The following is a 12,699-nucleotide window of genomic DNA, read 5'->3' as shown; positions in this document are numbered from 1 at the left end:
CCGAGGCAGGCGGATCCCGAGGTCAGGAGTTCGAGACCAGCCTGATCAACATGGTGAAACCCCATCTCTACTAAAAATACAAAAGTTAGCTGGGCATGGTGGCATGCTTCTGTAATCTCAGCTACCAGGAGGCTGAGGCGGGAGAATCACTTGAACCTGGGAGGAGGAGGTTGCAGTGAGCCGAGATTGCACCATTGCACTCCAGCCTGGGCAACAGAGTGAGACTCTGTCTCAAAAAAAAAAACAAAAAAAAAAACAAAAAGGCTGGGCGCGGTGGCTCATGCCTGTAATCCCAGCATTTTGGGAGGCTGAGGCAGGCGGATCACGAGGTCAGGAGATCAAGACCATCCTGGCTAACACGGTGAAAAGCCGTCTCTACTAAAAATACAAAAAAAAATTAGCCGGGCGTGGTGGCGGGCGCCTGTAGTCTCAGCTACTCGGGAGGCTGAGGCAGGAGAATGGCATGAACCCAGGAGGCAGAGCTTGCAGTGAGCCAAGATCGAGCCACTGCACTCTAGCCTGGGCGACAGAGCGAGACCCTGTCTCAAACAAAAAAAAAAAACCAACCAAACAAACAAAAAGAAACAAACAAAAAAAAAACCACACAAAAAAACTTACTTTTCACTTTACCTCTTTCTGTACACTCTGAATTGTGAACCATGTACATATTATCTATTCACATAATAAGTTAATACCTAACCAAAACAAAGCAAACAAATGTTGTTTGAAAAGTAAAATGGAAAGTAAAAGCCATCACACCTGAGGCAGCCATCCGACCATCTTCAGGAACCTTTGGTTTGCCAGTTGCCCGGACAGCAAAGATCCGTCCATCACTGGTACGGATGTACGTCCCTAAGAATAGACACGAAGAAGACAGTTAGAGGCAGATATATAATACAGCCAACCCTGGGAAACTCCAGGCTGTGCGCCGTGGGCTTGTAAATAGCTATACAATTAGGTATACCATCTCCCAAGACCCCTGAAGAAAGAAGTGGGGTGACTGAGCTATGGACTCATAATTATTCATTTATTTCACAAGCATTGATTACATGACTACCATGTGCCAGGCACTGTTCTAGACACTAGAAGGCACAAGGCAGAAAAAGGCCCTATCTCATGGAGCTTAGTCTCTAGAGAGGGAGACAGAGACTTATACCAGAAAATATCAGGAAGGGTTCAATGCAATGGAGAAGCAAATAAGGTGCTACAAAAGAGAGTAAGTTGGAATCCTATGTTCCCAAGCACTCTGGCCCAGGTTCTCCTCTTGATCCGGGAGGAAGGAGCCTTACTGCTTCAATATCCTCTCTCCCCTAGTAGGAATAATTCAAGAAAGACCTGCATTCTATTCCCACAAGGCACTAATCTATCTTCTCTTCAGCCTTGGGTATGTCATTTGATCAACCTCCTCGAATGTCAGTGCTGCCTTTAGGCCAAGAGTTAGCAAACTTTTTTACAAGAGCCAGATAGTTTTTGGGCCGGGCACAGTGGCTCACGCCTGTAATCCCAGCATTTTGGGAGGCCGAGGCGGGTGGATCACAAGGTCAGGAGATTGAGACCATCCTGGCTAACACGGTGAAACCCCATCTCTACTGAAAATACAAAAAATTAGCCGGGCGTGGTGGTGGGCGCCTGTAGTCCCAGCTACTCCGGAGGCTGAGGCAGGAGAATGGCATGAACCCGGGAGGTGGAGCTCACAGTGAGCCGAGATCACACCACTGCACTCCAGCCTGGGCAACAGAGCGAGACTCTGTCTCAAAAAAAAAAAAAAACAAGAGCCGGATGGTTTTTGTAAGAGCTTTATAAGCCATAAGGTCTCTATTGTAACTCCTCAATTCTGCTGCTGTAACACAAAAATAGCGTGGCATGACTGTACTCCAATAAATCTTTATGGACACTGAAATGTGAAATTCATATAATTTCACATCACAAAATATTACTCTTTTGATTTTTTTTTCCAACCAATTGAAAATGTTAAACCCATTCTTATCTTGCAGATATTATAACAGGTAGCAGGCTAGATTTGGCCCATGGGGCATAGAGTTTGGTGACCCCAGCTATAAACTAGGAAGACAGCAGTAAAGGGGGCTGGGTTCTAGACTAGGAAGAATCCAGTAAGGAGGCTGGGAATGGTGTTTTCTATGAGTCCGAGTATTTCATGGCACTTTTTCCCTAACCTCAAAGGTACTCTAACCCAATAGAAGCTAGGGCAAAATCTCCTTACTGAACAAAAAGTCTCAAAGAGCCTCACACAATCATGGGGCTTATTTAAAGGCTAATATGTAAAACAGGCTTGGATACAAGACGTGGGTGCAGAAAAGAGGGGAAAAAAACAGGCTTAGATTGTGTCTCAATACTGTTTAGCCCAGCTTTTTTATTCCACCAATCTCATATCCCTCTGTAAGGAGGACAGAGGCAGATGTGGACTTTTTAAATTATCATATGCAAAAATTCTATCATGCAACCCATGTGTAATTCATCCACATAATACATATCCTATCAGGGGACCCCCACCCTGCTCCAAGCAAGTGGGTAAATGTATGTAGGCTTATAACCCATTCCACCGCTCTTTCCCTCCAATTTTGGTCTCCTTGTGTCTACTTGTCCCATCCCAAGATTCTCATAAAAATGACAGTAAGGGCCGGGTACGGTGGCTCACGCCTGTAATCCCGGCACGTTGGGAGGCCCAGGTGGACGGATCATGAGGTCAAGAAATCGAGACCATCCTGGCCAACATAATGAAACCCCATCTCTACTAAAAAAAAAAAAGTACAAAAATTAGCTGTGCGTGGTGGCGCATGCCTGTAGTCCCAGCTACTTGGGAGGCTGAGGCTGAAGAATTGCTTGAACCTGGGAGGTGGAGGTTGCAGTGAGCCGAGATCACGCAACTGCACTCCAGCCTGGCGACAGAGCAAGACTCCATCTCAAAAAAAAAAAAAAAGACAGCAAGATAGAGAAATGTAGGGACCCTAATTTCCTTCTTTTAAACCACTGACTAATACCCTATGGGCTCAACCCAACTCCCCTAAGCTCCTACAAATGCTATTTTCTCATTCAGTTCCGGAATGTGACATCCTAATGGGATGATTCCTATGACCTGTCTAGCTCAAGTCATATGTATTTATTCTTCTTCCCAGCCCAGCACTCTCAACCAAAGGCAGGGAACAGGTCCTTGGTCAGGCTCTTACCTTTTGTCCCACGGATGATGTGGATGCTCTCACCAGCATTAATTCTTGCCTGTACATCTGTGGAGCTGTTGAGTCCAGGAATAACAATATCTAGGAAAAACACAGATCTTAAATTTAGATTGCACGGGGCCTGACTGAAGGAGGGGGGAAAATTGCAAAGTCCCACATCTACCCCAGTTCTTCATTGGTTTCCCTACAGCCTCTCAGTGGGGCAGAGGTCCAGAACCAAGGAAGGTGAAGCAAGCAGGATCTTTCACAATTATCTAAACAAAGAATACTATGAAAACAGGAACTTTGTCAGAAATCTGAGCTGGTCATCATTGTAATCAATTTCCCTTTATTTAATTAGAAATTCATAGTTTTTGGTGTGAAAAATGTTTTAGTTTAGATGGTTGTTTCTATGTATTTTTTTTCTCTTCCCCAAACTGTTTGCACGCATCTGCGCCACATCACTTTAGGCTCCAAAAATGGCCTAATCTTCTTCCTTGCTGGCATTACCCCACACCTGGGAAACAGTATTTTCAAGAATTAGTAGATAATAGAATTATATGGCGCTCTCTTTTTCTTTTCATGTGTTTCAAATTTTTTACTTAGAAAAATCAATTAAGATATTTTCATTCAAATTTATATATTGGCCGGGTGCAATGGCTCACACCTGTAATCCCAGCACTGTGGGAGGCCAAGGCGGGTGGATTGCCTGAGCTCAGGAGTTTGAAACCAGCCTGGGCAACATGGTGAAACCCCATCTCTATTAAAATACAAAAAAGTTCACCGGGCATAGTGGCACATGCCTGTAATTCCAGCAACTCGGGAGGCTGAGGCGGGAGAATCGCTTGAGCCCGGGAGTGCAGCGAGCCAAGATCATGCACTCCAGCCTGAGTGACAAAGCAAGACTCTGTCTCCAAAAAAAAAAATAATAATCAATTTATATATTATAAATATTGCTAAATAACAAGATAAAAAACAGGATCACAAAATGTTTTCCTTCCTAATCACACTGAATCACAGAACCAGCTCCTGGAGTGGATGGGTTGGCTACCTGCCACCACTGCTGACTGGCCCACCATGCTCAATTTATATCAAACTCGCAAAGGTAGACGCAAGTGACAATTCAGGTCTTCTCATTATGTACAAAGGTTGACAGCTGTCTTTTATACCCAGATGGGTCTACAATCAGGCAGGGCTCAGCATATTCACACCTCTATAAGAACCTGAGACCAACCCTGTATTCCAGTGACATTTCCACAATTCCTGCAGTGCTCAGAGTCTATCTCACCCACCAAACCCAAGAAAACCCAGTTATGTGTTGTTATTAAGATATTTCACTAGAATCCAAATTCCTCAAGACCAGGGACTGTTGTCTTCCCTATTTTTTACCAAGAGTGCCAAATGTAGTAAGGCCAGAAATACAAAAGGTGTTTAATAGATACTTCCTAAATGAACAAAGTAATTTTAAAAGGGACAGCAGCTCTGCCACAGAGCCCAGGAGTTCCCACCTGTCGTGGTGACCACCTTCTGCACAAGGACTCCTGCACGCTGCAAGTAGTTGATCGGAAAGTTCATGGATGGATTTGTGCTGGAGGCAGAGCTTACACTTCCTCCCAGTGGGACATGCCGGGGCATCATGGGGATGGGGGTGGACTGCACAGGACGAACACTGGCCACAGGCTTTTCATCACCCTTCAAAGTTGGCTGCCTGTAAGAGAAAGACAAGGACACTAAAAGAGTTTGGCAGAACAACTGTTACCTTTTCCAAAGGCTACAGAGCCTTTCTAGGCTGCCCCATTCTACACCATCAGTTGATGCTCAGAGAAGGATCCGAAGAATCTGCAGGGTCTGGTCAATTCAAAAGGAGACTAGAAGGCAGGACTCAGTTGCAGCAAAAGGGGCAGAGGGATAAAGTCTGTCAAAGTCTAAGGAGAATCAGATGTTGGTGGAATAATACTTTCTGGAGATGGGAGACAATATTTGCTCCTCTAAAACCTGGACTATCTACATTAGGAGTTAGTCCCTAAAGGGAAGTCAGGAAGCTGTCAAGATGCAATAAGGCAGGAAAAGTTCTCCAGACCACAGCGTATGTTAAGTTGAGATGGGCAGAATATTCCCCACTCACCCACGGAAAAAGGGCCATGTAACGACACGTTTAGGTGATCCTAAAAAATAGTCTGTTCCAACTTTAAACATCTTTACTTTCTCTCTGAAACCTTGAGTCTCAATAAGTAATACAGACACCTCTCTCTCTCTTCTGTATTACTTTTCACTGAGTTCTTCCTAGCTCCAGCCTGGACCAACCCTCAAAGTGCCCCTCCAGTCATGACAACAACAAAAGCAGCAGCCACCAAAGCAGTGTGTACAAAAGCCAGGCTTCTACTGATTTAAGATTTTTGAAAAGTCCCTGTCTACAAGCTTTCTGAAGTCTGCATCTTTCGTAATTGGGCCTGGAGGGGGAAAAAAAACCCCTTAGACTGTTATGTTCTTCCTCATCTGACTGAAGATTGGCACATAAAATAACACTTTTATACCACTCTGCTGTTGGAGCTGGTCTGCATGATGCCTCAATCACATTGCTCTTAGGTTTTTAAAGGCCCCTTTGGTCAGCCCCTTGGTCCCTGTGGACCTCCAAGTTCCCAGATGGGCCCCAGACCTGTGCTATCTGGCCTGTTTCCCCAGTGTCTTCCTAGGATGGTTTGGCAGGAGTTAGAGGCCCTGGTCAGGTATCAATGTAACAGAAACCCAGCCCAAGCCGCATACCCTGCAGGGGCTAAGACTAAGAATTTGGGTAAGAAGTATTCCTCACATGTACCCATGTGGATAAAAAAAACTCAGCAGGATCATGAACTCATCAAATGCTGTGAGAAGTTGGTGCCCCCATAGGGCCAGAGCTAAGCCAGAAACAAAGCTGACATCTCCTTATAGCTAGTCTGGACCATTTGTCACATCTTCTCTCCATGTGGCTTTTCTCTCACTGGGCTCAGGTTTAGTCCACTCCTGAGGTTACACAGAAAAGCCCAAAAAAGAGGGGGAAAAAAAAGAGGGAGGAATGGGTGGAGGAAAAGAGAAGAGACCATTCCTGAGCAATACTATCTTGGGAAATGACAGAAATAAAGCCTGAAAGTTTTGAAAGAGAGTGACTTTCTCTTTTGAGATTGAGTCCCACTATGTTGCCAAGGCTGGTCTCCAATTCCTGGACTCAAGCGATTCTCCCACCTCAGCCTCCCAAGAGGCTGGGACTACAGGTATGTGCCACCATGTCTAGTAAGAAAGTGACTTTCTACTTAAAAGTATCTTCAATTTGCTATACAAACAGCAACAAATGGCCGGGCATGATGGCTTATGTCTGTAATCTCAGCACTTTGGGAGGCCGAGGCAGGTGGATCACCTGCGGTCAGGAATTCAAGACCAGCCTGGCCAACATGGTGAAACACAGTCTCTACTAAAAATACAAAAAATTAGCCACGCGTGGTGGTGTGCACCTATAATCCCAGCTACTTGGGTAGCTAGGGGAGGAGAGCTGCTTGAACCCAGGAAGCGAAGGTTGCAGTGAGCCGAGATCGCACCATTACACTCCAGCCTGGGCAACAGAGACTCTGTACCCCACCCCCAAAAAAGACAACAAATCCACTCATAAAACTCAATGTCTTACCTAAAACCTTACATGAGACTTATTTGGCAAGTTTTCCAAAATTTCCTTTGGAACCTCATTTGTCAAGTTTTTTTGTTTGTTTGAATTTTATTATACTTTAAGTTCCAGGGTACACATGCACAACGTGTAGGTTTGTTACGTATGTATACATGTGCCATGTTGGTATGCTGCACCCATTAACTCGTCATTTAACATTAGGTATTTCTCCTAATGCTATCCCTCCCCCATCCCCCCATACCATGCCAGGCCCCGGTGTGTGATGTTCCCCTTCCTGTGTCCACGTGTTCTCATTGTTCAATTCCCACCTATGAGTGAGAACATGCAGTGTTTGGTTTTCTGTCCTTGTGATAGTTTGCTGAGAATGGTGGTTTCCAGCTTCATCCATGTCCCTACAAAGGACATGAACTCATCCTTTTTTATGGCTGCATAGTATTCCATGGTGTGTATGTGCCACATTTTCTTAATCCAGTCTATCACTGATGGACATCTGGGTTGGTTCCAAGTCTTTGCTATTGTGAATAGTGCCGCAATAAACATACATGTGCATGTGTCTTTATAGTAGCATGATTTATAATCCTTTGGGTATATACCCAGTAATGGGATGGCTGGGTCAAATGGTATTTCTAGTTCTAGATCCTTGAGGAATCACCACACTGTCTTCCACAATGGTTGAACTAGTTTACAGTCCCACCAACAGTGTAAAAGTGTTCCTATTTCTCCACATTCTCTCCAGCACCTGTTGTTTCCTGACTTTTTAATGATCACCATTCTAACTGATGTGAGATGGTATCTCATTGTGGTTTTGATTTGCATTTCTCTGATGGCCAGTGATGATGAACATTTTTTTCATGTGTCTGTTGGCTGCCTAAATGTCTTCTTTTGAAAAGTGTCTGTTCATATCCTTTAACCACTTTTTGATGGGGTTGTTTGATTTTTTCTTGTAAATTTGTTTAAGTTCTTTGTGGATTCTGGATATTAGCCCTTTGTCAGATGGGTAGTTTGCAAAAATTTTCTCCCACTCTGTAGGTTGCCTGTTCACTCTGATGGTAGTTTCTTTTGCTGTGCAGAATCTCTTTAGTTTAATTAGATCCCATTTGTCTATTTTGGCTTTTATTGCCATTACTTTTGGTGTTTTAGTCATGAAGTCCTTGCCCACGCCTATGTCCTGAATGGTATTGCCTAGGTTTTCATCTAGGGTTTTTATGATTTTAGGTCTAACATTTAAGTCTTTAATCCATCTTGAATTGATTTTTGTATAAGATGTAAGGAAGGGATCCAGTTTCAGCTTTCTACATATGGCTAGCCAGTTTTTCCAGCACCATTTATTAAATAGGGAATCCTTTCCCCATTTCTTGTTTCTGTTCAGGTTTGTCAAAGATCAGATGGTTGTAGATGTGTGGTGTTATTTCTGAGGGCTCTATTCTGTTCCATTGGTCTATATTTTGGTTTTGGTACCAGTACCATGCTGTTTTGGTTACCGTAGCCTTGTAGTATAGTTTGAAGTCAGGTAGCATGATGCCTCCAGCTTTGTTCTTTTTGCTTAGGATTGTCTTGGCAATGCGGGCTCTTTTTTGGTTCCATATGAACTTTAGTTTTTTCCAGTTCTGTGAAGAAAGTCGTTGGTAGCTTGATGGGGATGGCATTGAATCTATAAATTACCTTGGGCAGTATGGCCATTTTCACGATGTTGATTCTTCCTATCTCTGAGCATGGAATGTTCTTCTATTTGTTTGTGTCCTCTTTTATTTGTTGAGCAGTGGTTTGTAGTTCTCCTTGAAGAGGTCCTTCACATCCCTTGTAAGTTGGATTCCTAGGTATTTTATTCTCTTTGAAGCAATTGTGAATGGGAGTTCACTCATGATTTGGCTCTCTGTTTGTCTGTTATTGGTGTATAGGAATGCTTGTGATTTTTGCACACTGATATTGTATCCTGAGACTTTGCTGAAGTTGCTTATCAGCTTAAGGAGATTTTGGGCTGAGACAATGGGGTTTTCTAAATATACAATCACGTCATCTGCAAACAGGGACAATTTGACTTCCTCTTTTCCTAATTGAATACCCTTTATTTCTTTCTCTGGCCTGATTGCCCTGGCCAGAACTTCCAACACTATGTTGAATAGGAGTGGTGAGAGAGAGCATCCCAGTCTTGTGCCAGTTTTCAAAGGGAAGGCTTCCAGTGTTTGCCCATTCAGTATGATATTGGCTGTGGGTTTGTCACAAATAGCTCTTATTATTTTGAGATACGTTCCATCAATACCTAGTTTACTGAGAGCTTTTAGCATGAGGGGCTGTCGAATTTTGTCGAATGCCTTTTCTGCATCTATTGAGATAATCATGTGGTTTTTGTCTTTGGTTCTGTTTATGTGATGGATTATATTTATTGATCTGCATATGTTGAACCAGCCTTGCATCACAGGGATGAAGCCAACTTGATCTTGGTGGATAAGCTTTTTGATATGCTGTTAGATTCTGTTTGCCAGTATATTATTGAGGATTTTCACATCGATGTTCATCAGGGATATTGGTCTAAAATTCTCTTTTTTTGTTGTGTCTCTGCCAGGCTTTGGTATCAGGATGATGCTGGCCTCATAAAATGAGTTAGGGAGAATTTCCTCTTTTTCTATTGATTGGAATAGTTTCAGAAGGAATGGTACCAGCTCCTCTTTGTACCTCTGGTAGAATTCAGCTCTGAATCCATCTGGTCCTGGACTTTTTTTGGTTGGCAGGCTATTAATTATTGCCTCAATTTCAGAGCCTGTTGTTGGTCTATTCAGGGATTCAACTTCTTTCTGGTTTAGTCTTGGGAGGGTATATGGGTGCAGGAATTTATCCATTTCCTCTAGATTTTCTAGTTTATTTGCATAGAGGTGTTTAGAGTATTCTCTGATGCTAGTTTGTATTTCCGTGGGATCGGTGGTGATATCCCCTTTATCATTTTTTATTGCATCTATTTGATTCTTCTCTCTTTTCTTCTTTCTTAGTCTTGCTAGTGTTCTATCTATTTTGTTGCTCTTTTCAAAAAACCAGCTCCTGAATTCATTGACTTTTTGAAGGGTTTTTTTGTGTCTCTATCTCCTTTAGTTCTGCTCTGATCTCAGTTATTCTTGCCTTCTGCTAGCTTTTGAATTTGTTTGGTCTTGCTTCTCTATTTCTTTTAATTGGGATGTTAGGGTGTTGATTTTAGATATTTCCTGCTTTCTCTTGTGGGCATTTAGTGCTATAAATATCCCTCTACACATTACTTTAAATGTGTCCCAGAGATTCTGGTACGTTGTGTCTTTGTTCTCTTTGGTTTCAAAGAACATCTTTATTTCTGCCTTCATTTCATTACTTACCCAGTAGTCATTCAGGAGCAGGTTGTTCAGTTTTCATGTAGTTGTGCGCTTTTGAGTGAGTTTTTTAATCCTGAGTTCTAATTTGATTGCACTGTGGTCTGAGAGACAGTTTGTTTTGATTTCTGTTCTTTTACATTTGCTGAGGAGTGCTTTACTTCCAACTACGTGGTCAATTTTGGAATAAGTGCAATGTGGTGCTGAGAAGAATGTGTATTCTATTGATTTGGGGTGGAGAATTCTGTAGATGTCTATTAGGTCTGCTTGGTCCAGAGCTGAGTTCAAGTCCTGGATATCCTTGCTAACCTTCTGTCTTGTTGATCTGTCTAATCTTGACAGTGGGGTGTTAAAGTCTCCCATTATTATTGTGTGGGAGTCTAAGTCTCTTTGTAGGTCTCTAAGGACTTGCTTTATGAATCTGGGTGCTCCTGTATTGGGTGCATATATATTTAGCATAGTTAGCTCTTCTTGTTGAACTGATTCCTTTACCATTGTGTAATGGCCTTGTCTCCTTTGATCTTTGATGGTTTAAAGTCTATTTTATCAGCGACTAGGATTGCAACCTCTGCTTTTTTTTACTTTCCATTTGCTTGGTAGATCTTCCTCCATCCCTTTATTTTGAGCTTCTGTGTGTCTCTGCACGTGAGATGGGTCTCCTGAATACAGCACACTGATGGGTGTTGACTCTTTATCCAATTTGCCAGTCTGTGTCTTTTAACTGGGGCATTTAGCCCATTTACATTTAAAGTTAATATTGTTATGTGTGAATTTGATCCTATCATTATGATGTTTGCTGGTTATTTTGCTTGTTAGTTGATGCAGTTTCTTCCTAGCATCAATGGTCTTTACAATTTGGCATGTTTTTGCAGTGGCTGGTACCGGTTGTTCCTTTCCATGTTTAGTGCTTCCTTCAGGAGGTCTCTTAAGGTAGGCCTGGTGGTGACAAAATCTCTCAGCATTTGAGGATTTTATTTCTCCTTCACTTATGAAGCTTAGTTTGGCTGGATATGAAATTCTGGGTTGAAAATTCTTTTCATTAAGAATGTTGAATATTGGCCCCCACTCTCTTCTGGCTTGTAGAGTTTCTGCCAAGAGATCCACTGTTAGTCTGATGGGCTTCCCTTTGTGGGTAACCCGACCTTTCTCTCTCTGGCTGCCCTTAACATTTTTTCCTTCCTTTCAACCTTGGTGAATCTGACAATTATGTGTCTTGGGGTTGCTCTTCTCGAAGAGTATCTTTGTGGTGTTCTCTGTATTTCCTGAATTTGAATGTTGGCCTGCCTTGCTAGGTTGGGGAAGTTCTCCTGGATAATATCCTGAAGAGTGTTTTCCAGCTTGGTTCCATTCTGTCACTTTCAGGTACACCAATCAAACGTAGATTTGGTCTTTTCACATAGTCCCATATTTCTTGGAGCCTTTGTTCGTTTCTTTTTACTCTTTTTTCTCTAAACTTTTCTCGCCTCATTTCATTCATTTGATCTTCAATCACTGATACACTTTCTTCTGCTTGATTGAATTGGCTACTGAAGCTTATGCATGTGTCATGTAGTTCTCGTGCCATGGTTTTAGCTCCATCAGGTCATTTAAGGTCTTCTCTACACTGTTTATTCTAGCTAGCCATTTGTCTAATCTTTTTTCAAGGTTTTTAGCTTCCTTGCAATGGGTTTGAACATCCTCTTTTAGCTTGGAGAAGTTTGTTACCACTGACCTTCAGAAGCCTGCTTCTGTCAACTCGTCAAAGTCATTCTCCGTCCAGCTTTGTTCTGTTGCTGGCAAGGAGCTGTGATCCTTTGGAGAAGAAGAGGTGCTCTCGTTTTTAGAATTTTCAGCTTTTCTGCTCTGGTTTCTCCCCATCTTTGTGGTTTTATTTACCTTTGGTCTTTGATGATGGTGACCTACAGATGGGGTTTTGGTGTTGATGTCCTTTCTGTTGATGTTGATGCTATTCCTTTCTGTTTGTTAGTTTTCCTTCTAACAGTCAGGTCCCTCAGCTCCAGGTCTGTTGGAGTTTGCTGGAGGTCCACTCCAAACCCTGTTTGCCTGAGTATCACCAGCAGAGGCTGCAGAACAGCAAATATTGCTGCCTGATCCTTCCTCTGGAAGCTTCGTCTCAGAGGGGCACCCGGCTGTATGAGGTGTCAGTCGGCCCCTACTGGGAAGTGTCTCCCAGTTAGGCTACATGGGGGTCAGGGACCCACTTGAGGAGGCAGACTGTCCATTCTCAGAGCTCAAACTTCGTGCTGGGAGAACCACTGCTCTCTTCAGAGCTGTCAGACGGGGAACATTTAAGTCTGCAGAAGTTTCTGCTGCCTTTTGTTCAGCTATGCCCTGCCCCCAGAGGTGGAATCTACAGAGGCAGGCAGGCCTGGTTGAGCTACGGTGGGCTCCACCCAGTTGGAGCTTCTGGGCTGCTTTGTTTACCTACTCAAGCCTCAGCAATGGCAGACACCTCTCCCCCAGCCAGGCTGCTGCCTTGCAGTTTGATCTTGGACTGCTGCACTAGCAGTGAGCAAGGCTCCGTGGGTGTGGGACCCACTGA

At 43.2% G+C, this 12,699-nt stretch overlaps 1 protein-coding gene across 8 annotated transcripts in view; it reads right to left on the bottom strand.

Annotated features, from left to right (window-relative positions):
* Positions 1–12,699, bottom strand: part of RAD54L2 (RAD54 like 2) — a 127,385-nt gene that overhangs the window by 2,747 nt on the left and 111,939 nt on the right. For all 8 annotated transcript variants that reach the window (XM_009445560.5, XM_009445558.5, XM_054681911.2 and 5 more), the window contains 3 exons: positions 4,682–4,881; positions 3,186–3,275; positions 760–852 (listed from right to left, as the gene is read on the bottom strand). In XM_009445560.5, the coding sequence (XP_009443835.1) occupies positions 760–852; positions 3,186–3,275; positions 4,682–4,881 (383 nt within the window). The remainder of the gene's footprint in view (positions 1–759; positions 853–3,185; positions 3,276–4,681; positions 4,882–12,699) is intronic.

Source organism: Pan troglodytes, chromosome 2, assembly GCF_028858775.2.
Source record: "Pan troglodytes isolate AG18354 chromosome 2, NHGRI_mPanTro3-v2.0_pri, whole genome shotgun sequence".
NCBI classification, from domain to species: Eukaryota; Metazoa; Chordata; class Mammalia; order Primates; family Hominidae; genus Pan; species Pan troglodytes.
Note: the sequence above shows the minus strand (reverse complement) of the source record. Positions and strands in the feature narration are given on the sequence as shown.